This window comes from Stigmatopora argus, chromosome 15 (genome assembly GCF_051989625.1).
Source record: "Stigmatopora argus isolate UIUO_Sarg chromosome 15, RoL_Sarg_1.0, whole genome shotgun sequence".
NCBI lineage: Eukaryota > Metazoa > Chordata > Actinopteri > Syngnathiformes > Syngnathidae > Stigmatopora > Stigmatopora argus.
Window position 1 is genome coordinate 14001646 of NC_135401.1, and position 25393 is coordinate 14027038.

General features: G+C 40.1%; 1 protein-coding gene across 2 annotated transcripts in view; it reads right to left on the bottom strand.

Annotated features, from left to right (window-relative positions):
- Positions 1–2300: 2300 nt before the first annotated feature.
- The window catches only part of atrn (attractin), a 97980-nt gene continuing 74887 nt past the window's right edge, over positions 2301–25393 (bottom strand). Inside the window, exons 27-30 of one of the 2 annotated variants that reach the window (XM_077620386.1) lie at positions 20808–20915; positions 8314–8428; positions 6990–7157; positions 2301–6905 (exon numbers count right to left, since the gene is read on the bottom strand). In XM_077620386.1, the coding sequence (XP_077476512.1) occupies positions 7033–7157; positions 8314–8428; positions 20808–20915 (348 nt within the window). In that variant the 3' untranslated portion in view covers positions 2301–6905; positions 6990–7032. Of the gene's footprint in view, positions 7158–8313; positions 8429–20807; positions 20916–25393 lie in introns of both variants that reach the window. The other variant, XM_077620385.1, reaches the window with a different exon arrangement.

Below are 25393 nucleotides of genomic sequence, written 5' to 3' on the forward strand. Positions count from 1 at the left end.
AGGAACACTGGCATCATTGTAGTCAGAGCTGCCAACTTTTCCTGAATTTCCGGAGATTACCCGGAGAGGTAACGCAAAGTCCGGGACTCCTGACAACCTCGCTAAACTCCGAAAATCCCCCAAAAATGTCACTTAAATTTTTGGGGAAGCAAACATTTTGGAAAAGTACCAAATTTCCAATTTAAATGCCCTAAAAAAAATCACACCATCGCGACGGCTTCCGCATCTTACTTCTGGATTTGATTCAACTGCACCGTGACCGGATGATTCGCCTAAAGACGTTTCGCCGACGGACGTTTGACAGACGGACAGGTCGCCGAATGGACGTTCCACCGAACGCTCATTCGGCCGAACAGCCGTTCGGCCGAATGAGCGTTCGGTGGAACGTCCATTCGGCGACCTGTCCGTCTGTCAAACGTCCGTCGGCGAAACGTCTTTAGACGAATCATCCGATTACCCAACTGCACTGTAAACTGGATGAATTCTTTAACATGCGTGCATTGTGAACCATCCACGTTACAAGTTCTGACAAATGATGTCTTGTGTGATTTCAGCGCGGCAATCAATTCAGAATCGATTGCATAGGTAGCATCTATCGCTTTAACATTTTCGTTTTTTTCATAAGGGAAGTATCATTAAGGTTGGATAAACCACCAGTCTTTTATTTTGTTCTAAAAGAAGTACGAGTACTACACAGCACTGGTAAACCTGATCAATATCCCTGCTCGGGTTAAGTCCAAAATGGATGGCAATTTGGATGAAACTTCTAATAATAAACCCAGACACTCGCAGAAGTTTATTAGTTCATATTCGACGAAATATCCCATGTTGAAGCCGTCTCCAAAAGGGCCGACATTTGCACATTGCACAACATGCAAGTGTGGATAAGGGACCAGCTGAAAAACGTATGTTAATGTTGTGGAAATTTGAATTTGCCAATAAATGGTCAACAAATTTTCATTATGCTGTACTTTTTCACTAGTTAGCAAAAACACAATATTTCAATTAATGTAAAAACATGATAATAATAGTGTGATTTAAATTCTCCTAGGTTAAATTTTTTTACTTTTTATATCATTTTACATGAATCGCATTCACTCCGGAAATGGGACAAGGGTACTCCTGAAATGGGGTCGACAGAGATTGGCCGCTTAGCAATTGTCTACGTGTTGCACTTTCATTTCAATGAATCAGTTTTGAATCTCATGTGGAAAAACTTATTATAATTGGCTAAAAACCTTAAAAGTTTGAGTCTAGTCAAATTTAAAAAAAAATCAAAATGACTTCAAATATTAAGTTCAATTGACTAAACAAATAGTGTATATAAGAATTTGTTTCTTTTTCACCCCCAAAAAGAGAATAGTCAAATTAAAAAAAAATCAAAATGACTTCAAATATTAAGTTCAATTGACTAAACAAATAGTGTATATAAAAATGTGTTTCTTTTTCACCCACCCAAAATAAGACTTCCGCTTTTAAAACCCTCGTGTTTGTTCCTTTCCTGCACTGTCAGTTTGAAATCATCTCCTGGTTTTCAATATCTGACTTCTATAAAAAGAACTTATTGAAATAATTGTTGTTTGACTTTGAGGTTTTCCGATCGACAATATTTTTCACTATCTTTTGGGAGCCAAGATTGTCTTATTGCTAAATGAAAACACTGGCGTGATTAAAGTACTGTGATGCCCTTGCACGTGGGCAAGGAAAGCAACTGTGTATTTTTGCATGGCTCTGTGTGGTTTCTGACAAAACGAAATGTTTGTACCGATTGTACGCTTGGAAATGATGAGCCTCGATCCTAGTTAATTCCCATGGAAGCTTCCGGAAATTTGCCAATGTTTGAGACCATGAAAAGCACCGCTTGCACAAAGTAAACCCTCCAAAAAAAACAGATGACTCCTAAAATTGTTGTCAGGACGACACAGTGGCGAAAGACTTTTTTTCTGCCATGATGGTTTGTTTTTCTTCTGGAACATTTGAACGAACTTTGCTGCTGCTGGTATTAAAGATGGGGACAATCCTGTTGCCGAGGCAACCGTTGGATGATTTACAGCTGAAGAAAAAAAAGGCAAGACTCCTTGTGTTGTTTTCACTCAATAAAAGTTAAAACGTCCAATTAATTATGTTTTTTTTGTCCCCAAAAACTGAGTGAATGAGCATGTTTCAGTGGCATTGACGGCATCAGACGAGGAATCCACTTGGACATGGAGAATAAAGGCAGCAAGATTGCTGCCAACCCCACTAGGCCAAATGGATTGGACGTCTATTCCCATCAATGGCAGCCAATGAGTCAATATATACATATATATTATCTTTTTTATTATTTTTCACATGTAATCATTTGAAAACATTGCTTCATCTTTTTTTCTGTACAATCAGTAAATTACAAGCTGTCGTTCACTTTTACAACATTAGCATAATAGCTTAGCTTAGCTCACGTCTATTTACAAAAGATGCTAACTCATAAATGCTAGCCGAAGAGTTTTCAATGTTTGCTTAAAGGCGCATAAATTACTCAATGTTTAAAAGCAATCAACAAAAATTCACTGACAATACTTTCCCATCATGTACAAAAGGCTTAATAATTATACATATAAACAAACTAAGTTTTAATGCCGTTAGATGAAGACCAGTCGAAAGGGGGCGACGTTGTTCAGCTTCTGAATCCAGTGTTATTCTTGAATACATTTTCATGTAACAGAAAATCAAAATTTTCACAAAAAATGTATTTTCTGTACAAGAAACAAAATCTGCTTTTCACCTTGAAATTGTGTTGCTCCCTCTGTTAATGAAATGTCAGCGAGAACGCTATTGCGTTTTAGGTTTGAAAAATGAACCTAGTCACATGAATACAGTAATACCTTGACATACGAGTGCCCCGACATACGAGCAATTTGAGATACGAGTAAAATTCCGAGGAAATATTTACCTTGAGATACAAGACAAATTTTGATATACGAGCATACAGCCAACGCGAGAGGCTGCTCTTTCTCCCCGCAACTCCCTCATGTAAATGTCTCTATGAGCACTGGGCGGAGCATTGCATTTTTTCAGTGTTTTTTCCCCAGTGCAGAATGGTGTACGCGTGGCGGAGCTTGCTCGCCAATACGAGAGGAGTATAATACTTCCCGTTGGCAAGTGGTCGTGCGTTATCCTATTGTGAGGACATTTGTGTGCATAATTTTCAGAATATTTTGAAGGGAAGACAAAAGCAAACAACCCTCGATAGGTTCCTCGATAGCTGAAAGTCAGGGTGGAGGTGGGGCAAATAGAGCCAAGACAGGTATAAAAATTTAAAACAAAATTAGAATTAAGTTTAGTGTAAGATTAGATTAAATTTATTTTTGAGTGTGTTTATCGTAATCCAAGTTCATTTAAATTAGTTTATGTTATGTTACGAGCGCGTTGCCGTGCAAAAACTCTCTCTTTCTCTCTCTTTCCCTCTCTCTCCCCTCCACGAAATCCGTCTAATTTTAGTACTATTAAACATCATAACCACTAGTTATTTGTTACTCTGTTAATAGATGGCGAAATAGAACAAATAAAAATGTTTTTACCATTCCAATAACCCTTTTTGTGTTTTTAAGAGGGTTGGAACGAATTAATTGGTTTTTAGTTCATTTCTATGGGAAACGTTGATTTGAGATATACGAGTAAATCGACATACAAGCTGAGTCCCGGAACGCATTACGCTCGTATCTCAAGGTGCCACTGTAACAACAAAGCTAGGCCTACAAAGCATTTGTTCGAAAACTGGGGAGACATTAAAAACGAATGCCCTTGATTATGAGTACAAATCTAAGATTTCATTGGGAAAAATGACAACAATATCTTGTATATAAGAAGCAGTATAAAGGGGAAAATTAACATCATGTCAATAACATTTTTGCAACAAATACAAGAAAAACATTTGTAGTTGATAAATTAGTGTTGACTTTATCCCCAGTTTTAAAGTGATTCATCATGAAAGTTGAGACATTTGACAACTGAAATATCACGTTAAACAATGCTAAATATTTCATTAAGAGACGATAATCTCACTAACTTTGACTAGAATTTATACTTCACGAATGGAAAATAAAGATTGTTTGTCTTGGGCGAAAGTACCTCTCAAAATCTTTGGAGAAATTTAACGTAAACATTTTACAATACGTCTAAAACCGTAAAACAAAGCTTACGTAAACGAATGGTGATACAAATATAATTGGGTGGAAAAAAAAGCCAATTTTTAAAAATTGCTGCAGGAGTGGACAAACTTGCAATAATTTGAAAAATTTCAGCTCCCATTTCTTTTTGGTCAAAATGCTCACTGCTTTTGAAAAAAACCTAACCCCTGAAAAACAACCATTTAAAGTTAAAATATTAACACTACCTATAGAGTTGCTGTAGTTTATTTTGTTAACTTCCAAGCATTCCCAATGGTTTAAAAAAAATCCATCTCAGGGGAAAAAACATTTAAAACAACCAATAAACAATTTTTTGCACCATCATTAAAAGAGGTGCACTTTTGTCACCTTTTTCCACTAATCCAACATTCAGCTCAATAGGGCAAACGTTATTTTCACTGCTTTTACATTATGATTTTTTTTGTTTTAATTCTCTGGCTTTCTCTGAGGGTTAAAAAGTTAATAACGTCGAGTGTTAGGTCTTGTTTGATTATTTGTCCAACAGCTGCAGCCAATGTTGTGTAAGCAATCAGATAAGAATACAGATGGATAAACAAGAAAAAACAACTCCACATGGAAAAAAAGCATCTTATCAAGAAAAATACACGCTTTCATTGTTCTCAACAACTTGGTGTTGAACGTCTCCAAAACCATGGAACTCATCCTGGACTTCAAAATGGAACAAGGCCGCTCCGCTCTGCTGATCTCACTTGGACTACTTATTTATTGATTATTTATTTGTCTGTTTGTTTGTCGTTGTTATTTGTGCAGTACGTGGTGAAAGCTTTAAAATCTCATTATACTTGTATAATGACAATAAAACCATTCCATTCAATTAACACCTATTTTAAGTAAAAAGATGTTCTCAGTGATGTCCATCATCAAAAGTTGAATTGTAATACAACGGAGAAATCTTTTCGCATGGAGATTTTTCGAATTCCGTTCAGAGTATATCGACATGTTTTGTAGCGATTTAAATAAAAAATAAATACATTATTATTATTTTTAAAGACACTGTTCTACACTCGTATCATTCATTACCTCGTTCAGTCCAAGTGTACCGACTAAAACTAAACTCTGTGAAAAAAAATTGACAGTTTATGCAAAAGCAAAACTTTTTTCTGAATTATGTTGGCTAATACACACGTTGTTATAGCGGGAAGAGCTTTTCCCCAAAAATTAAAAAGCATATTGCTGAGAGATTGAGCTCTCATTCCACATTCTGACGTGAAATTCTGGTTAAATTAGAGCAGAGGTGGCGAACACGCGGCTCTCGAGCCGCATGTGGCTCTTGGCCAAAATGAATGCGGCTCTTTGCTTCTCATATTTTGTATATACTGTGGCTCTTTGCCTCATTTCATGTTTCTCTTATTTTATTCTCCCTTAAATACACTTAAATTCATCAGGGCCCATTAAATAATAATAAATTATATTTAAAATAATCATAATAAAAGTTTAGCTGTCTAACTTGTTCACCACACCTGTAATAGTGATTTATAAGATGTTCCCTAAAACTAGCGGCTATCATATTAGTTTGCTAGCTTGTTCAGTCCTTGTGTAGCAGCAAAAAACAAAACACTAAACAATTGTTTAGTTTTTGTTGTTTTTTTGTTGTTGTTTTTTTTACAAAAAACAAACAAACAAGGAAATCGGATTTTCAACAGCATTGGTATACGTCGTTTTATCCGATTATAAAACATAAATAAAAAGTTAAATGCTGACCAATATTCGAGTTAACCTTTATAGTGTGAAATTCGGGGTAAAGTACACTACTGCTTTTGATATTGTTTAAAAAAGAAGCAAAATTACGCTTCTCAACACATGCGGACAAGGGGATAATTTGATGGCTTATTTAGTGTAGCATACAAAAAATATTTTAACAAAATTGAGAAAAAAATTGTATCGTTAGAAAAGTCAGTTTTTCCTCACACATTCATGAAAAATTACATTATTCAGAATCAGACTTGAAATTTTGGTAATTATTTTTTTTAAACAATGTCGCGGAGCTAACAGGTCGTGAAAGGTGCTAGTTAGATGCGATACCAAATGATTGGATTCATTGTTACACATGCATAATATTTGGGGGAAAAATCTTTAACAGCCAAAGTTGGGAAAAACGAATGAGTCAATTTAAATCGCAAATGACTAAATTAGACAATCTGACTGAATTTATGCACACAACATTCTAAAATTTGCAAAAGGGATGCAAAATCTTTCTGAATCATACTTGATGATTTGGTTCATTTTCCTTTATAAAACAACATTCCATATCTAACCAGTTTCCAAAGCTACTAGTGAAATCATATTCCATATATCTTACTCAGTCATTCTGACAGCATTAAGCACGTATATTATTGGTTTTAAGATAATTATTAAAAATTAACCTGGAAAAAGTCAAAACCATATCAGATAAAACAAAATGTTCAATGATGAGCCCACTTTAACGTCAATCAAGTGTAGTCACATACGAGCAAATTCATGTTTGAGGTTAACTGGCGGCATAGAAATCCAATCCATTGAGACTTGGGGGGGTGTCAGAGATTGACTCGTTTGAGTTAATGAGTTAAACGGCATTTAAGAGATCGCTAGTAGCTTCTATGATGACAATTCCTGGCAGGAGTTTTACTCAGTGAAACTCATTGTGCTCAATCCACGGGAAATCAAAGCATCCAAAATCAGGAAGCCAATAGACAAGCTTGTATAGGAGGGATGCTACTCGTGCTTTCTTTTAGTCTCCAACTAATAAGAAGAAAAGTAAGTTTAGCATGGATGAGATGAATATCTCTGGTAGCAGCATGAAAGTGGGGGCATCTCAGCATGCACCTCTTGGGGGTAGAAGTCTGTGAGCAAGGAAAGCTTGAGGGGCTCAAATGCACGTAGCCGGTTGAGCGCTAGGCTGCTGCTTGCGGCTCCGGAGACCCCCTGACTTCTCCTTGAAGCCCAAACACATCTGCTGGGAAACGTCCACCAGTGCGCTTGCCACCGCCAGACCTGAGATCAGCAAAACACTATCTTAACAACACTAGTGTGATGGTTTCCAGCACAAATATAGCATTAAACCACAGATGGAAGGGCAAAAGATGGCCTCCTGGTGGGCGACAAATGGCAGGCCTGACACAACATCACCAGTTTGAACAGATCGGCCATGAGAAGGTGGCTGAGTTGCTTTTTCAGCAACAGATTTCAGCTCCAACAAGGAAGCAGCCAATGAAATGTTATTTAATTCACGTAGGTTCAATTCCAAGAGATGGAACCTTCCTCAACTCCCAGTCAACAAAAGTCCAAACAAAGAAGAGAAACAAAAAATTTAACTACAAGAATATTCAAAACGTTAAGACATAAAACAGCCTGGATCAGTGGTCTGCTGTTGTGGGGGATGGGCATTCGATTCCCACATAGGGAAGTCTATCAAGTCGATCGACTTTCGTGGTGGCAACCCCTAAGCGGATAAGCCAAAAGTGAGTCAAAGTCACAATATTAGAAGAATGAAGTCATACATTTTAATATCACAGGATTAAAATTGTAATATGAGATTAAATTGGTTCGTTGCTTATTTTAACATTCCGTGAACTGGAAGTTGTTTGGTTTCACAGGCTTTGACTTTTGACTTTGCATCAACACAAAACTACTTTTCAATGAATACCATTAGGAGGAAAAAGTTGAAAAGATTACCAGATCAAAGTCGTTACATTATGTTGGGGTTATTCTGGGATGTTATTATATGTTCATTAATCATTAATAGGTAATGAAGTTATTTTTAACTTGTGTTAATTTGGCAGGAGATGAATTCGGTCCTTTAGAATCATCTTGGACGAGGACGAGTCGGGAGTGATTTTCCTTGCAAGTTAGTAGCTAGAGTATGCCAAATGATGTCTCTCTGTTTTATTAAAGACTAATTAATAAACCTATCACATTACTTATTATTACATTGAAAAACTCATAACATTTTCAGGCTACACGGACATCAATTTTTGGCTGAATAAAGGTTAGTGCGAACTAGCCCTGAACGATGTCTAGTTTAGACCGCGACGTTCACATCACAGGACGTGTGATACTTTTGTTATTAAAGGTTTGCGAGACTTATCTGCTCTTTTAATGAGCATTTTAGGCTCTCGCTTCCCTGTGAGTGTAGAGTTTGTGAAATTACCAGACTGTCCTGGTGGCGGAATTCCTCCGCTGCCTCTTGGAAGACGAACAAAGATGGAAAGCACAGCTGCTTTGTTGCCAAAACACGGCTCCAATGCGATGGGTTTAGGAATGCACTGCAAACAATCACAAAACCACTGCTATTATTAACATCTTTACCTGAATTCAATATCCAGGTTAAGATTAATATTCATTTAAGACTTCATTTTCAAGTCTTTGAATAAACTTATGAAGTCACGTTTTTTTCTGATTCCACAATATGAGGATTTTTATCAAGACCGTAAATGATAAACAGCAGTTTGAAAGACGTGTAACATGAAAATCACCGACAGTCAGACAACATCAGAAATTCTTAAATTTGAAGGAAAACCCATTGTGCCTAGTTTTCAACATAAGAGCATGTTTGCATTTTTTGATTAGTTTAAAATAACTAATGTTATCCTAACATACCAAAAGGGGTGTGGTTTGGCGGTTTAACATGCTGCCCTGGGTAAAGTACACCGTCACACGTTTAATTATAGAAATAAAAAAAAAATCTGAACCCATTTGTCATGTTTGTTTTGTATATTCAATTGTACAATTTGTCTTTTATCTGAAGTTGAGATTCCATTTAAGTACGGGCAGTGGGCTGACGCCGTTGCACAATAGAGTTCGCTGGACAGCTAATTGAGGGTTGGTCGGCGTGGAGGAGCAACGTGGAAGTTTAATTTCCCGGCCGATCGGCCGGCAATGCAACGGCCCATGCCTGCGGGGTCGGCCAGCGATCTGACGGCGAGCGAGGTCTACCCCGTGACCCGCCCCCAGCCGTAACAGGCAGCGGGCCTGGAAGAGCTGGCTGGCTTGACCGTCCTCATGCTTTAAAAAACAAGAACAAAGCCTATAATTTGACTGATTTGTTTAGAACAAACAATACTGTTTTTAGGGCGTTTTGTTCCCTGACATGATACCATCCCATGCTTAGACAGGCGAGTACAGTAATCCCTCGAATATCGCGGATAATGTAAACCAGACATGGCCACAAGAAGACAGAATGCATTTAATACAAATAAGAACAAAGCCTTGCTGCCTGTATACTGGATGAGCAAACAGAAAGCCTGGATCACAAATGCCTTCACAAAATGTTTCATCCTTTTAAATTAATTGAAAAAAACTTTTTAGAAAAGTTTATTAGCTGCAAGTGAACTTGACCATTGTCAGCTATCACCATCAGTACACTGAAACATGGTCATTCACTATCAGTATTTACAGCATACTTCAGATTTTATATCATTTTTACACATTTTAGCAGGTTATCCCTGCATCAGTTTTCCATTTTATTACTTGATTCATTTGTTGTCATCTATTGTCTGTTTACTTCTATTGCATTAAACAGCTGAAGGTGTTCTTCTGCATCCAATGCATCCAAGATTGTGCTCGCGTGTGTTCAATCGCGCGTGAGTGTGTGCCCATTGAGCGTTGCGGCCATTATCTCATTTGTCTGCATTTGAACTCGTTTAACCTCTGTCAGCTCTCAGGCACATGTGCAAAGACACATCACTCGGTTTTCAACTCACTCCCTGTCATTATTTCTCTCACTCACTACCTTTTAAAGCCTTATGGTAACTCATTCTCACTTGTTCATTTGTCTTAATTCACTCTTTAATTTGATCTAATATCATTTTGTAATCAAACATTCACATATCAAGTCACTCAAAAATGGTTTCTTTTGCAGTGAGCAGTTTGAATGGGCTCACTCAATCTGATCACTTTTTGTCTCTGGTGTTGTGCTTGAGACCACATTGTCCAAAACTTGCCAGAGCAAAGAACGAAACATAATTGATACTTTTGAACATCAATATCAAGATAAGAGCAATACTTTTGGAAGTTGAGATGGATGAATTGTGACTCGGACAAGACAAAGACTTTTGAAAGTAGAGATTTAGAGAAATTGAGACTAATCGGCAAAACACGAGAGGCAATGGCAAAAAGAGGGTGGGGTGATGGACCATGAAGGCGTTGAATCTCATGGCATATGGTCCAATCTGACAGTGTAATAGTTCAGTCAGTGTATGGAGTTCAGTCAATTTGGTGGGGAAGACAAAGGGGCTGTGATTTTGGCAAAACATTTCCTTCCAGGAGATAGTTGCCAAAGAAAAGATTTTGGATGCAATATTTTGCTTTCCGGTCACACGATGTCCAATGCCTTTGAATTCTGTGCCCATCTAGTTGATATCACTCTTGCAGAGCAGGTCCAGCGCCACATCCATGTTGTTGTTGATCCAAGTAACCTTGCCGCTTCCAGCTTGCGACATCTGAACACTAGGAGCTCTAATTTGGGCAGCTGATGCAATTCAGACCGCATCGACGCCCTTCCAATACAGTAGGCCAGAATTCCACCAAGTCCAATCAGTGTGAAACCCACCACAAGTCCAATTAGATAGGCATCTTTCGACAGGCACACAATCTTTCAAGCTCCCTAGGAATCCAACCCAATTCCATAGTTTCATGTTCGAAGAGCGGGGATCTGAGCCCGTCAGAAGAGAGAGACATACAAACCAGGGTGAGGGTGGGATAAGAATAGGAATCAGCAACCAGGACGTCCGCCTTCATTAAAAGCAGAAAAGTCTATGTTAAAGATTTAAAACAAATGTGAGTTCAAACTGTAATGCCAGAACCAAGACAAACAAGAAGAGACCAAGAGCTTGCCGAGTCGAGACTGTACCGACACCAGGAATTTCAAGAGTCGAGACCACGACGATACCAAAACTACGACAAGGCAAAACGGCTACAAGGCAACACCAAGATTATTGGAAGTTGTGAACAAAACAAGACAAAAACTGAGGCAAACCGGAAACAAGAAAAAAAACTCTAAGACTCACAGGAGTAAAGACCAAGTTAAGACAAGGGAGTCTTCTAAGTCAAAACATTTGTTTGTGAGTTGACGGCAGGAAAAGACAAGACCAATATCCATAAAATCAACAAACAAACTGGACTTTTCAAAGTCAAGACCAAAACCAGGACAAGCCGAAACGGAAGCAAGGCTTTTTGGAGTCCAGAATATAGCAAAACTGAGACAAGACCGAAATAAGACCAAGACATTCAAAATGTGGTCTCGAAGTATTAAATTACATTCATGAAAATGTTCAATATTCATTATGTTCATTCATTCATTCATTTTCTGTACCGCTTATTCTCACAAGAGCCCAATTCCAATTCTCTGAAGATGACGTCCTTTAGCCAGTTTTTCGATCACGTGATCGGATCAGAACCGGTATAACCGAGTCTGCTCTGCCTGCAAACCTTTCAAGGATTCCATACTTCCTTCATGATGTGATCCTGGTCTTGAGAACAACAAGACTATTCTTCACACAGTAATATTATTGGAATGTTGTGTTTCGCTCAGAGGAACTTCTTTGCTTTTACAGCATTGAAGTCCATCCATCGCCTTTCCTTGCCACAAGCACAACAACAGCAGCAAGCAGACATATTATCTGTCCAGCGCAGGCAGAGCGACTCGTCCTGCTTCAATTAAGCTGTAGTTATTAGCTTCTGCTTACACACACGCACAGACGGGCGCGAGAGGCTCTTTCATCAGCTCTTGCTCAGAACCAGCATCAAGAATAGGCAGGAAGCCTTTTTTGCATTATGGCAACTTTCTGTTGCTTCAGTTTGTCATAAGTTTTTAAATGAGCATTGAAACAAACAAACAAACAAACAAATAGGAAAGACTGCAGTGAATGGCCATCTTGCTATGCTTGCACTTTGTCATCGTGCCGTTTACGACAGTAGACGTCTAATCCGTTCAGACTGTGAAAATGTTCTGTCTTTATTAACGCATTTGCTGCCATTGATAGTGATAGATGAATTAGAGTTACTAAAAAATGACCTGTGTTTACACTGACCACAGTAATACAACCATGTTACCACTTACAACACACATACGAACAAAATATGAACAGCCTTCCTACTTTTCTAATTGCTTCAATGTTATTTCATAAATTAACTACCATATTTCTTGGACTATAAAGGCATATAAAACTATAACATTGATACATTTTTAGTACTTATATAGTGCATTTATTTACATGTCTTTACCAATGCCCCATTTGCAACACATTAGCACCTATTCACCTACACATTCACTCACCAATGTTGCTGCCGCCATGCAAGGCCCTATCAATCCAAAATATAGACAGAGAAGAGGACACAGTGGTGGAAGCTGAAGAATAAAAAGTGTGGGAAGGTTTTCAAGGAAAAGGAGAGACAGGTTTTGGGTGGACAAGAGAGGCTTCCAGAAGACATCTATACAACAGCTAAGGTGATCACCGAGACAGATGGGAGAGTATTGGGAGTGTCTTCAGCAAAAGAAAGGAGATAGGTAGAGCTGGTGTTGGAACCAGGAAGTGCAGACAAGTAAGACGTTGAGACGACAGACGACAGTAGACAAAAGTACAGGGAGAGGAGACGTAAGCTAGAGGTGGCAAAGGCCAAACAGGGGGCATATAATGAATGACCTGTATGCCAGGTTGAACAGCAAAGACGGAGAGAAGGATCTGTACAGGTTGGCCAGGCAGGGAGACAGATATGGGAAGGAAGTGCAGCAGATTAGGCAGAGATGGTGAGGTTTGGCAGAGGCCATTAATAGTCTAGCAATATGGAATAATTATTTTAAGGAATCAATTAATGAAGAAAATGAGAGTGAGTGAAGTGTAATAGAGGCCCCCACAGTGCACCAGGTAGTGACAAATATGAGCAAAACTGAAGCTAGACAGTCAAGAGTAGAAAGAATGAAAAGGCAGTTGGCCCAAATGATGATATCTCCACACCTGTGGAGATATGTATTGAAGTGTTGTTCAATACAATCCTATTAGGAAAGAAGGAGAAGTATACTGGTGGCCATCTTCAAAAAGAATGGAGACATAAGGAGTTGTAGAAATAGTAGGGGAAAAAGTTAATGAACCATACAATGAAATTATAGGAGAAGGTGGTCGAGGCTAGACTAAGGACAGATGTAAGTATTTGTGAGCAACACTATGGCGTTATGTCGAGGAAGAGTACCACTGATACAACATTTGCATTGATGCTAGGAATGAAGAAGTACAGGGAATATCAGAAGAGTTGGATTGTGTCTTTGTAGATACAGAGCCTATGACAGGCTGGAACAGCTGGAGAAAAGTATCAATCAGTTTTATGTGATAGAAGAGTGTCAATCACAATGAAGGTCAGAGAAAGACAGGTAAAAAGGGATAGAAGCAGCTGAGACGAGGATGCTGAGTTTCTCCTTATGAGTGACCATTTGAAAAGGATTGGAAATGAGAGAATAAGAGGAACAGTGAAGGTTAGAAATTCAGGAGAAAAGGTCAGAGAGCGTGGACTTCGATGGTTTGGACATGTGCATTGGAACTGTTGGGGAACAGGGCTAAAAGTCGGCTTAGGAGAAGAACATGGATGTAGTGAGGGAGGATATAAAAGTGGCGGACGTAGGGGAGGAGGATGCAAAGGACAGGGTGAAGTAGAAAAAAAATAATGCGGGAGGGTGCCCCCTTTGTGGGATGAGCTGAAAGTGTAGCAGGATTTGTTCGGACTACAAGCCGCTAAGTTGTTCTCTCTGTTTGTATGCTGCGGCTTTTATAATAAAGTGTTTTTCTTTAAAAATATATTTTTTTAATAACCAACTTTTATATTTTCTTGCTAATAATAACTACTATAAAATGACATTCTCATTTCAAAAGTTTAAAGTGTCGAACAACTTGGTCGAGTGTTCCTTTTTGACAACACTCTTGAGTTCCCGTGGGTATCCCTGCACCGTTGTTGTTTATTTTATTGTCCAAACTCACTCTGGCCGGCGATAGCTCCATCACCTTTGTTTGTGAGAAAACTAATTAATTTGAGGTATACACTAACTTGTCATGAGAAGAACCTTGCTGCCACTAAAGAAAAAACATTGAAGTCTTAGCATGGATTAAGAGATATATTTTAAAAGAACTCATCAAAACATCAGCCTTACATGATCTCAGCAGCTATACTGTCATCCTTCACCCCTTTGCGGCTTCAACATTCGCAGCTTCAGTACATCGTGTTTTTTTATATTAAATATCCAAACCAAAAATGTTACGCTGAAACTCGCACACTGAAGACAGGGAAGTGTTTTCAACTTGCAACTCAGAAAATGGCGGAAGACATGGGACTGTTACTCTACTCAGCATCAAAGAAGAAAAATGGCGGCCCACGAGCGGTGGTCGTCATTTTTATCCGAAAATAGAGCTCACTGAGAAATGCGAGCCCCGGCCAACCTTATGGCGGATGCCGTCGCCCTTAACCGAAAATAGAGCTAGCTCAGCGGACTGGACGGCCGGGAACCTCGGGGCCGCTTAGCTGATGGTGGAATTTCCCAGAAATGTTTCAAAGTGGAAGCTCCAGATGACGTTAAGGCAAATGCCATTGCCCTTGTGCGAAAATAGAGCTCTCTGGGCGGCTAAGACAGCTGGACACCGCGGAGGAGCAAAGTAAAAGTTGAGTTCGGGCAGCGGGCTGACGCTGTTATGGTTAACGCAACTCGGCTTGTTGATGCGTGTTAATTTGGTTGATGAAGATACTTGTAACAATAAAATATTTCTGCATAACATATCTGTGTAAATATTTCAGAACACACCTGTGGCTTACAGTTGTGGTGAAAAGTTTACATACACTTGTGAAGAACATAATGTCATGGCTGTCTTGAGTTTCCAGTTATTTCTACAAATCTGATTTTTCTCTGATAGAGTGATTGGAACAGTTACTTCTTTGTCACAAAAAGCATTCATGAAGTTTGGTTCTTTTATGACTTTATTATGGGTTAACAGAAAAAGTGATCAAATCTGCTGGGTCAAAAATATACATACAGCAACACAAATTAGCAATTTTGGTGACTTAGAAAGTTGTGTCGGTGAAATGAGCTTCGAAAATAGAGCTCTCTGGGCAGACAAGAGGGCCAGAAGCCACATAGGAGCAGAGTGGATGTTGCATGTAATAATTTTCTGTATGGTCAACTGACAATACGAAAAGGAACAAAGTTAGACTTAGAAAGTTGTGTCGGTGAAATGAGCTTCATAGCATGGTCTCTTAACTTCTTGTGAGTGATTATGAGTGACTACAGCTAGTGACTTCTCTGAGGCCATTTAAATAGGGCTCATTGGATGCAAACGCCCACAAACGCTACAATGGGAAAGTCAAAGGAGCTCAGCATGGATCTGAAAAAGCAAATCCTTGACTTGAAAACGTCAGGAAAGTCACTTGGAGCCATTTCAAAGCAGCTGCAGGTCCCAAGAGCAACAGTGAAAACAATTGCTTGTAAGTATAAAGTGCATGGCACTGTTTTGTCACTGCCACGATCATGAAGAAAACGCAAGCTATCACCTGCTGCTGAGAGAAAATTGGTCAGGAGGGAGATGATTCAACCGAGAATCACCAAAAAGCAGATCTGCCAAGAATTAGAAGCTGCTGGAACACAGGTGTCAGTGTCCACAGTCAAGTGTGTTTTGCATCTCCATGGACTGAGAGGCTGCCGTGCAAGAAGGAAGCCCTTGCTCCAAAAGCGGCACCTTAAGGCTTGACTGAAGTTTGCTGCTGATCACATGGACAAAGATAAGACCTACTGGAGGAAAGTTCTGTGGTCAGACGAAACAAAAATCGAGCTGTTTGGCCACAAGTGTCTTCTTTGACCAAATTAACACGCATCAACAAGCCGGGTTGCGTTGACCATAACAGAGCAGCTTAGTTGTAGAACACTGTGCATTCTGTGTTATCTGTATCAAAACAAAGTTAGAACACCCTGGACTTGCCTTAAACTAATGGTGTTTCGGAGTCTATAGTCTGAGACTATAAACCACAGGACTTTTTTTCAGATGGTGTAGCCAATAGCCTGGTTTTGCTCTACAGTCCTACAGTCTGGCTCCCATTGACGAACGATTATAATCTATCAATCCATTTGAACTGTGAGGACAGGCAACAAATGAATATTCATTTCAAATGGATTGGTCGTCTTGTGCCGTAAATGGCATTCATTAGTTAATTCATGAAATGACGAAGCTGTTACATCTATGGGACGGTTGCTGATTACTTTTTTGGGTGTTGTAAGTGTTAACAAGCCTACATTATTGTGTCAATATAAAAAGTTATTTTTTAGAGGAATACATTGGGAGGCAAAAGTTAAAATTCTCAAAGTAATCAGACCTTTTCCCTCAGTTGTAGCCCTGAGTAAATACAGGTAAGCTTGGTTATGCAAGTGATAGGATTGTGCCAGCTCAAGTCTTCCCCGCCACTATTTAAGGCCACCACCAACTTTTAATAAATGTGAGCAGGCTTTTAGTTGCATCGCTTTTCAAACACCATGCTCCCGGACTGATAAACGAGTTGCAAAACAACGGCTTGGAGGAGCTCAATCTGCGCCACCGCGCAGATATGGCTTACGGACGGACGGGTGCCTGGCCTGGCAGACACGGCGGGCTGGATGGGAGGATCTAAATTGGATCTCAGCCGGTGGGAGAGCAGCGCAAAGAAAGCAAGTGCACAGGCAAAAGGAGAAGAAAAGCCAAAGCGCAGATGGAGGAGGCGGGGAGGAGCCGCCTGATAGAGCTCGGCGAGCTGCTGTTTTGACTCAAAGCTTGTTAAATATACACACATGCCCAGCTCAGATAAGGCCCCTTCACAAGAGCAGACATCACAAGATAAGATCAGCAAAGGGTCAGTAAATTATAGCCAAACACCATGTGAAGTAGACATGGCTGACAGCGGGCCGAGCGACAAAACAAAATAAAAAAAAACGTGAATAAAAATGCTGCTTCAAATCATAATGACAATTTACAATTGTTTAGGGATGACTTCATCAAAATGTTAGGCGCATACCAAATTTCATGTTTCTGAGTTAAACTGGCATCATGAATATTTTTTGTTCCACCCTTAAAAGGTGATACTCATCCAAAATGGAGGCTTTAAACTAGAATAGCTCGCTGGCTTGCTGTTTTTGTTTGTTTTTAAAAAATATATTTTTATGGATATACCCTAGACAGAGCTCTCCACTATATTGTAAGAGAAATTGGAGGAGCTGTTTAATATATATATTTTTTAAAAGGCTTATACTCATCCAAAATGGATGCTTCAAACTAGAATAATGTCGATTCAGCAGGTGCTCTTAACTGGGCATTATATAAGATTTGCACTTGAATTATTAGTCCCACTATCACAGATTTTACACACTAATTAAATGCTAGCATCTGAATCAAAGACTATTAAATACCAGTAGCGGTCCGTGCATTTTCTCGTCGCGCCTTCAACAGGTAAAATCCACTTCTTAGCAGCATTTAATGATTAAATACAAATATGAAATGTGATTGGTTAAATGCTTCAATATGAAAACACACATCTGGAAACAGTGCAACCAGGGGGAAAAGCAATGAAAGGAAGCTAACAGACAATTTGGAATTATTTTATTAAGTATTGATGGACAAAATATAATATATGATTCAGATATTTCTTAGGCCAGCAGAGAAGGCGTTGAAGGCCCTGACGGCCCACCACTGTTAAATACGATCTAGACTTACACAGATCCATAACTACTGAAACTCTACTAAAAAATATAATGTATGTAACACTGAGGATTGAACGATGACGTAACATTGAGTCGCCAGCGGGCATGTGCCTCAATAGAAAAAGAAAACTGTCATTCGTTGCCATTTCGCAGCTTCAGTCTATCGCGGTATTTTCCATCAGTATCCAAAATAAATAAAAAAATCATAAAAATGTCAAAATTCACACTGAAACTGAAGCGGAAAGCAGCTTAGACGAGTGACTCTGTAGCCTCCTCTATGAAAATGAGGGAAGCATGGTAAAATGGCGCAGAAGAACGGCGATAAAGAACAGCAAAGAAGAATAGCCCCCCGCCCATAGGAGAAGAACGGCATTAATGATATGTAGGGTGAACGCCATCGGCCTTATCTAAAAATACAGCTCTCTGGGCAGACAAGACGGCCAGACGCCGAGCAGGAGCGCAGTGTACATTGAATTTCTTCTCGCGAACACCAGGTAGACGCCGGCGGCCTTATCCAAAAATAGAGCTCTCTGGGCGGGGGAGCGGAGCGCACACTGTACAGTGATACTTTGACATACGAGAAATTTTAGATACGAGTAAAATTTCGGGCAAATATTTACCTTGAGATACAAAACAAATTGTGATATACAAGCCTACAGCCTACGCGAGAGACTGCTTATGAGAACATCATGGGCACTGTCTTTCTCGCCGCAACTCCCTCGTGTAAATGTCTCTACAAGCACTGGGCAGAGCATTGCATTTTTTCATCGTTTTTTTTTTCCCGTTAGTCAGTGCAGAATGGTGTACGCTTGGCGGAGTTTGCTCGCCAATATGAGAGGAATATCCTACTTCCCGCTGGCAAATGGTCGTGCGTTATCCTATTGTGAGGACATTCGTGTGCATCATTTTCGGAATATTTTGAAGGGAAGACAAAAGCAAACAACCCTCGATAGGTTCCTTTTAAAAACAGCAGCTGAAAGTCAGTGTGGGGTGGGGCAAATAGAGCCAACCGGGAGAAGAAAGGTATAAAAATGTAAAACCAAATTAGAATTAAGTTTAGAGTAAGGTTAGATTAAACTTATTTTCGAGTGTGTCTGTATCGTAATCCAAGTTTATTTAAATTTGTTTATGTTATGTCACGAGCGCATTGCCATGCAAAAAGTCTCTCTCTTTCTCTCTCTCTGTCCCTCTCTCTCTCTCTCCTGTCCACAAAATCTGTCAAATTTTAGTACTATTAAACATCATAACCAATAGTTATTTGTTACTCTGTTAATAGATGGCAAATTGGAACAAATAAAAATGTTTTTCCATTCCAATATCCTGTTTTTTGGTGTTTTTTTCAGAGGGTTGGAACAAAGTAATTAGTTTTTAGTTCATTTCTATGGGAAACGTTGTTTTGAGATACAAGTAAATCGACATACGAGCTCAGTCCCAGAACGCATTAAGCTCGTAAATCAAGTTACCACTATATTTCCTTCCGCGAGCACCGGAGGGTCGCCTTCGGCCTTATCCGAAAATAGAGCTCTCTGGGCAGACAAGAGGGCCAGAAGCCACATAGGAGCGGAGTGGATGTTGCATGTAATACTTTTCTGTATGGTAAACTGACAATACGAAAAGGAACAAAGTTGGCATGTTTGTTGTGTAGCATCTGGGTCCATTAACAAAAGCAACAATGGTGTCTTTATTGCAGTCGGTTAAATGGATGGAGAAATAAAATTGTCTTTGTGGATGCTTTCAATATATTCCCAAAAGAAATCTTTTTTGTCATGTGTTGTTGAGAAAAGTAATATACTTCGACCCTCCTGTCATGTCGAAAAAAACACAAAAGTGGTGATCTAATTTGTACTGTATATGGTAAACTTATATATTGAATAAATGAAATGATATATTATTTACTATTTTTGCTTTGATATACTATGAGCTGATATTAGTTGTGCTGTTATGGCCAAAGAAACAAACGTGAAGCTCATAACTCGCCTCTGTTTTTATGTGAACTTTCCTCTTTGTGTTAAACTACTTCAATTAAATAAATCATTTATGTTTAAGATTATATCAGTTTTTCAGACCCATCAATATGTTCATCAAGTTAACCCCAGTGCAATTAGAAATTCTGATGAACTTCTCAATTTGAATGTTTGACGACTGTAGCGTCATGTAATCGATTGATTTTTGGCATGTAAGAGGTTATAAAGTACACATGCTGTACATTCACATGATCATTACTAACACTATCTGATTGACTAGCCTGTCTTTCCGGATCGAAATGCAACATTGGAATGATAATGCAGCATTCTCCATTCCAAATCCTTTATGTGGCAACCTAGAGTGGAATTTTGTGCGGGTCATTATTATTTATCCTGTTTGCAGTACCATTTTGGACCACCAGTCTTACCTATTGCTCCTTTAAGCAGTTTGTTGTAGGTGTACTCGTGACATATCTCTCCAGCAAATTTCAGATTGCTGAGTGAAAGTGGCACCAGGGGCTGAATATTTCTGTTCAATTTTGAAGGGTGAAATTCAACCAAAAGTTTTGAGCAGGACTTTGAGGGGTTTTTGAATATCGACTCTAAATGACAGACAGATCCACCAAAATTCATTCTACTGTGAGAAACTTGCATCAAGCAGATGATTGTCAAGTGGAAGGGAAATGTACTTATAATTTATTATTTCTTCCCCTGATCTGATTCACACGGACGCACTGCTCTGTGGATTCGACAAATTCGTTTTCTAACTCTGCTGGAGAAAATTCCCCAGACAATCTAACTTTCTCCATGAACAAACAACATCTGAGGCGTTTTGCTTTGTGGAAAGAAACCTAGCAGGCACCAGAAACAAAAAATAAGGTTGTTTTTTCTTCCCTTTTTTTGTTTTTATGCAACTCGCGTTGAATTCTAATGTAACTATTGTAAACTCATTGGCTTTCATTGATAAGGAATAAGTTGAGCTCTCACCTTGACGTTTCCTCCAATAAGATCCGGCGGCTCCTCGTCTATCTCCAAGGCGACGTTAATGGTAGCGAAAGGCCGGCTAGCCATCTGCTGCATCTCTCTCAGCAGTTGCTACGGCAATACAGAAGAAAGGCAACGATATGATGAGCAAAAGGTAAAAGCTTGAGAGACGTCGCAGCCACGCGTAATTCAACCATGACGTTAAACATACAATATAATATATAGTATTGCCATTTTCTTTTGAAGTTTTCCATCAAATTGAAGCAAAATTTCAACACAACAGTTTCCATCACCTACACATACATTTAGATAAGAGTATTGCTGCTAATAATTAATAAATAATACATTTAATTATTTATCATAATTATTTCAATACATGGCGGCCCGGTGGAGTGAGTGGTTAGCGCGTCGGCCTCACAGCTCTGGGGTCCTGGGTTCAAATCCAGGTCACGTCCACCTGTGTGGAGTTTGCATGTTCTCCCCGGGCCTGCGTGGTTTTCCTCCGGGTACTCCGGTTTCCACCCACATTCCAAAAACATGCTCTTGGACACTCTAAATTGCCACTAGTGTGAGTGTGTATGGTCGTCCTTCTCCTTGTGCCCTGCGATTGGCTGGCCACTGATTCAGGATATCCTCCGCCTCTGGCCTGAGTCAGCTGGGATAGGCTCCAGCACCCCCCGCGACCCTAATGAGGATGAAGCGGTTCAGAAAATGAGATGAGATGAGATTTTAATACGTGAAATTGATTTAGTTTTAGAACTGGATAAATTTCTAATTTTGACATATTTGCTTTCTAATGTTAAAAATGTTATGCGTTGAACTCAAGTTAATGTTTTAACATGATTTTTCCATTCTGTTTTTTTTTAAATGTCATCCATCCTTCCATCCTCCATCCATCCATTTTCTCCTGCCAATCCGAGGTCAGGTCGCAGGGCCAGCATTGTCAGCAGGCAAGCCCAGACTTTCCTCTCCGCAGCACTTCCGGGAGGATCCCAAATGCATTCCCAGGTCCACCGGGAGACATAGTCTCCCTAGAGTGTGTCAGTTTGGCCCCACTGTCTCTCAGAGGCGTGTATCACCTCACCAGGAGGGCGTCCAGGTGAAATCTTAATCAGATTTCAAAGACACTTCATCTCACTCCTTTCAATGCGATTCTCGACCCAAACGGTTCACACTCAGCAAACTCCCTCACTGATAGTTGAAGATCGCGGCCTGATGAACCCATCATCTGCAAAAAGCAGAGATGCAATACTGAGATGACCCCCACCACCTTGGCGGTGCCTAGATATTATACACCCATAAAAATTATGAACAGAATCTGTCATATAACCCTAACCCCTAACCCTTACGGGAAACAGATAATACTTCCTGCCGGCTCCACGGCCCAAACTGACACCGTCCATACAGGGACCAGACCCCCCATATTTGAGGTTCCGATAACCCATACTCCTGGAGCATCCCCTCCTGGGTTTTTTTTGCCTCAAAGACCACTAGAGCCCTGTGCCGCTTGGCCAGTTGGTTACCATCAGCTGCCGCCAAAGTCCCCCGTGCCACAAAAGCCCAATAGGCACTTCTTTAGGTTGGAGGCATCCCTTATGCGCGCCAGTGGGTTGCGGGATTGCCACTTCCACAAGCACCGACCTTCTTACGGCTGCAACTCCGATCGGCTGACTCAGCAATATACAGTAATACAGTGGTACCTCGAGATACGAACTTAATTCGTTCCGGGACTGAGCTCGTATGTCGATATTCTCGTAACTCGAACAAACATTTCCCATTGAAATGATCTAAAAACAAATAAATTAGTTCCAACACCAAAAAACACCAAAATAGGATATTGGATTGGAAAAAATGTTTTGACGGACAGAGAGGGGGGGGGGGACTTTCCACGGCAACGCACTCGTAACAGAACAAACAAATTTAAATTAACTTGGATTAATATATACAGACACACTCAAACATACGTTTAATGTAACTTTACACAAAACTGAATTCTAATTTTGTTTTAATTTGTTTTACCTTTCTCCGGGTTTACTCCACCCGGACTTTCAGCGTGAGTTTTTAAAAGGAACGCATCAAGGGTTGTTTGTTTTTGCCTTCCCTTCAAAATATTTCGAAAAGGACACGCACAAATGTCCTCACAATACGATGACGCGCGACCAATTGCCAGCTTGTCAGGGTGCCTCTTTTTTTTTAAATCAGAAAACTCTTGCCACTTCGCTAGCATGTCTTTGATATCCTTTGTAGCCAGGATAGGTTTATACCCCCGGTAGTGCCTTCTCCTCTGCCATGATGAATGTCCGCCCGGGCATCTTCTTCCAAAAAAGACCAGTTTTGTCGCAGTTGAACAGTTGTTGGGGGATGTAACTTTCCTGGGTGATAATCGAGGCAAATGTGTTGATCAATTCCACCGCGGCTTTCGAATTGGAACTTGCTGCTTCCCCGTGTCTAATAACCGAGTGTATTCCATTCCAGATCTTTTTTTACATTTTTCGAACCAGCCATGACTCTCTTTAAAGGGTTCTGAAGGTGTTGAAGGCTCCCCCTTTTCAGATTCTTTCTTTGTTATTAAATCCATCTAAATTCCGCTGGCTTTTTCACATATAGTTGACACGGTCACGCTATCTCCTGCTAACTGTTTATCTTTTATCCATAATAAAAGAAGGCTCTCCATCTCGTCATGAATGTCACTGCGCCAGGGGGAAATTATAGGTAGTCCTTTGGAAGGCCTCTTATCCTTAATTGCGTCCTTCTGCTTCAGGATGGTGCATATAGTTGACGTATTCCTCCCGTATTGCCGAGCAAGCTCTGTGACACGTACTCCACTCTCATATTTTTCAATTATTTCGCGCTTAATATTGATTGTCAACGTTCACCTTTTCTTTGCACAACTCTTCATTCCACCCGTTTGTTTTGGATCCATTGTTGTTCACTTTGTATTAGGCATTGACTAACAGGGGGAAAAAAACACGGGAAAATGCAACGCTCTGCCCAGTGCTCGTAGATATCTGTTATACACAAAAGATAATGCTTATAATGCGGTATAATGTGTATGGCCCGAGTTCCAAAGCCTGACTGAGAGCACTTCTGGCTGACACGCTTGTTATATAGAGAAAAGGTGGACGTGGGTGGGGTCAGGCATGCGGAGGGTGTGTGTGTAAGAAGACGCTAAAGGCACGCCCCTACCAGGTACCAGTATATAGTGTGGGCATTTGCTTTATTGCAAAACAATTTCGGTTTGGTTTCTAAGGCCCCCCGAAAATGAATAATACAAAGGGACATGCTTACAAAGCTCAGTTCTAACTTCAAGCCATCAATTATGCAGGGGAACATGGGAATAGAGGAGTTGCGAGGGAATTTAACATCAAAGAATCCATGGTTCGCAAATAGAGGAAGCAGAAGAACGAGCTTTGCCAAGTCAAGAAGAAGAAGCTGAGTTGATTTGCGACTCCATGTGTGCCCATCTCACAGCAGCGGTGAAAAACCAAGTCACGAAAATGAACTCTGAGCTTGCCGTCATTCCCGGAGGCTTAACTAAAGAACTCTAACCGCTGGACATCGACATGAACCGGGCGTTCAAATCAAAGTTGAGAGCGGCATGGGAACAATGGATGATAGGTGGCGAACACAGCTTTACGAAGAGTGGGAGGCAGCGCCGGGCTAGTTACGCCACTATTTGCGAATGGATTGTGGCCGCTTGGACTAACTTGTCTGCTTGCACTGTTGTTCGAGCTTTTGCCAAAGCTGGTATCATTTCTGTGGAGCCACAGGGCAATGTGAGTGACTGACAACAAAGAGAGGGAACCCAGCGTTTTTGATGAATCATTTGCACAATTGTTCAATTCGGACACAGAAAATGTGGACTTTGATGGATTTGTGGGTGATGATTGATCAAAAAACGTGAGTACATTGTAAAATGGCTAAATAAAGTAAAACCGAACTCAGTTTTGATTCCGTTGCCTTTTTAAAAACATGTTTTTAGCGTGTGTCCGTATGTTTAAGCTGATGTATGTTTTGCCATGCCTGGCTGCGTGCATTAGTGCAGTGCGCCTTGTGTGTGTGTCAAATACAGAAATAGCACTTGTTACTGAGAGTGCGCCTTTAAATGCAGTGCACCATATAGTCGTGAAAATACGGTAAGTTCCGAGGAACTTTGATAACGTCCATGTAGTTGTCTAGAAGCTTGAAAGTCCAATCACAAATTTTCAGTAAAGCCCGACATTGGCCGTAGGAAAAAAATAACATTTTCTTTGGTCCAAATCAACCAAAATCCTGATGTACCACTGACAAACTTGTATTCAACCTTATATGAGCACTTTTATCCAGCGCTTCTGCATAATGTCATTCCTCTTGCTTAGGTGTTTTCTTGAATGTTCTTTAAATGAATCTCAGCTGCTTGCCTCCTCCAAAACCGATAAGATATTCTCACGTCGATGCGTCAACGTATATGGAGGACCGGGGACTTAAGGAAAAGTTTCCGTGTGATTGAATGATGGATGCTGATAAGTGAAATGAAGCGCGAAGCAAGCAAGGTCTTATCGGCGGCAAAGTGCCAACCATACAAAACACGTTGGCGTGCCGTGCCTTCA